Source organism: Pteropus alecto, unplaced genomic scaffold (assembly GCF_000325575.1).
Source record: "Pteropus alecto unplaced genomic scaffold, ASM32557v1 scaffold118, whole genome shotgun sequence".
Taxonomy (NCBI): Eukaryota; Metazoa; Chordata; class Mammalia; order Chiroptera; family Pteropodidae; genus Pteropus; species Pteropus alecto.
In genome coordinates, this window is record NW_006440654.1 from 692,320 (window position 1) to 694,573 (window position 2,254).

Genomic DNA, 2,254 nt, shown 5'->3' on the forward strand with positions numbered 1-2,254 from the left:
GGGTGGTCAGGGTGGACCCGGCCGCCTGGGCATCCGTGGCCACCGCCGCCAGGTTAAGGCCAGGTCGGGGCAGGCCGCGCACTGACCAACGGCTCCGCTTGGTGTATTCTGTCTGCCGTTAACCTGGACGCGTGCCTCGGGCTCGTCTGCACATGGCTGTGCTGAGTGTCCAGGGTTCGGCCACCTGGGGCAGGACACTTATGAGACAGCCGTGGGGTAGGGTAGGACGGCGGGCGGGGAGGCTCTGAGGGTGGCACGGGCCAGCAGCCCCTCTGTAAAGGCCCCGTCAGTGTCCTCGTCTGCGGGCCTCGTGGTTGGTCACGGCCTCCGCCCCATTGTGTCCGGCCGCTTCTCTCTCCAGCCGGCCGTGTGCGGGTTTGGCCCACGGGCTGTGCTCCGACCTGAGTGCTAACCCAGGACGCTTCAGAATCTAATGCCAGTTTTAAACTGGCACGTCTGGTACCTGACCATTCGGTGGTTAACCCCGCTGTGCTTGGCAAGTGAACGGCAGGTCCGCGTTCCCGACGTGCTTTGCACTTGGTGGCTGCCACACTTCCACGAAACGCACCGTTCTTTTTGCAGGCTGAACAATTACAGGAAGTCTTGGCTGTACAAGGCAGGGTCCCTCCTGGTGATAGCACACCTCGTGGTGAATGCCGCCTACTCGGCCACGGCCCTGTACGTGTCCCACTTCAACTATCCTGGCGGCGTGGCCATGCAGAGGCTGCATGAGCTGGTGCCCCCCGGGACAGGTAGGTGCTTGGCCTCCCGGGGCCGGCCGCTGCTCCCGCCCGAGGCGACGCCCGAGGCCCTAACCGAGGCCTTTGCTTCCCGCAGACGTCGTTCTGCACGTGGACGTGGCTGCTGCACAGACGGGCGTGTCTCGGTTCTTGGAAGTCAACGGGGCCTGGAGGTAGGGTCCTGTGGCGGCGTGACTGCAGGGGGCGGCCCCGGAGGCTGCTGGGCCCCTGGGTACCAGTGCCAGGCCGGTGTGGGGGCCACCGCGCCGGCATCCAGCCACACTCTTCTCTCGCAGGTACGAGAAGCGGGAAGATGTGCAGCCCGGGTCGGAGGACATGCTGGCCTACACGCACCTGCTCATGGAGGCGGTCCCCGGGCACCTGGCGCTCTACCGCGACACGCACCGGGTGCTGGCCGGCATCGTGGGCACCACTGGGGTGAGTCTCAACCTGACCAGGCTGCCTCCCTTCGACGTCAACCTGCAGACCAAGCTGGTGCTTCTGGAGAGACTCGGGGGGCCTTCCTCAGCGCACCCTTCCAGAACTAGATAGCACGGTGAAACGGCAGCCCTGGGGGACGGGCCCCACATCACCGCCGCTGAGAACACGGACTGGGGGGCTGCCCGGAGCACCTGCCTGCTGGACCGCGTGTGCCCCCACTCCCGCGTCCTGAGCTGCGGGGCCAGTCCTCCCTTGTAGTCACAGGTGCGTGTTTCCAGGTGAAATTTTACGAGATGCACGTGTTCAAAAATGAATGAGAATTAAAATTGGTCATCTCATAATGTGATATTTTCAGAGAATGCCTTCTCCTGGGTTTTATTTTTAAGTGACGACTTTGTGGCAGTTTGATACTTTGCTGAACAGCATTTATTAAGTAGCCAGATTGCGCCTGACCCTGTCCTGCTCTGGAGACAGACAGAGAAGGGGGCCGCTGCCCACACGTACACATGGACAGACCACGCACAACCACACGCACACCATGCACGTGGACACACCACGCAGACCACACACAGACCACGCACAGCATGCAGGCACACACCACACATGCGGAGACCACACATAGACCATGTACAACACACAGCCCACACGCAACACATGCGAAGACCACACACACACGCCACGCAGACCATCCATGCGTGTGTGCAGACTGCACGCGCTCACCACACGTGCACAGACCACACAACGCGCGCATGTGCGCACAGACCAGGCATGGCGGGAAGAGCCCTCCGAGAGGTGCTTCCCGCGTGGCCCAACTCCAGCGCCCCAGAGTCCCAGGAAGGCGGCGGTGGCTTTCAGCTGCACCACTTTCTCCACTGTGAGTGACAAGCAGGCTGTGTGACACCTCACGCGAGGGGCCTGCCTCCTCCAGCCCTCCCCGACTGGGCGCACTGCGATGCCCCCTGTGGGGGGTGGGCAGCACCGGCTCAGCCCCGGTGCGTGCGCACTGCCGCCTCCCCGCCCACCTGGTGTCGTGCATGCCGCTACCGGCACGTATCCCTCATCCGCACGGGAAA

General features: G+C 63.5%; 1 protein-coding gene across 3 annotated transcripts in view; it reads left to right on the forward strand.

Annotated features, from left to right (window-relative positions):
- Positions 1 to 1,540, forward strand: part of ALG12 (ALG12, alpha-1,6-mannosyltransferase) — a 7,238-nt gene extending 5,698 nt beyond the window's left edge. For all 3 annotated transcript variants that reach the window (XM_015594022.2, XM_015594024.2, XM_015594023.2), the window contains exons 7-9: positions 583 to 752; positions 838 to 913; positions 1,037 to 1,540. In XM_015594022.2, the coding sequence (XP_015449508.1) occupies positions 583 to 752; positions 838 to 913; positions 1,037 to 1,292 (502 nt within the window). In that variant the 3' untranslated portion in view covers positions 1,293 to 1,540. The remainder of the gene's footprint in view (positions 1 to 582; positions 753 to 837; positions 914 to 1,036) is intronic.
- The last annotated feature ends 714 nt before the right edge of the window (positions 1,541 to 2,254 follow it).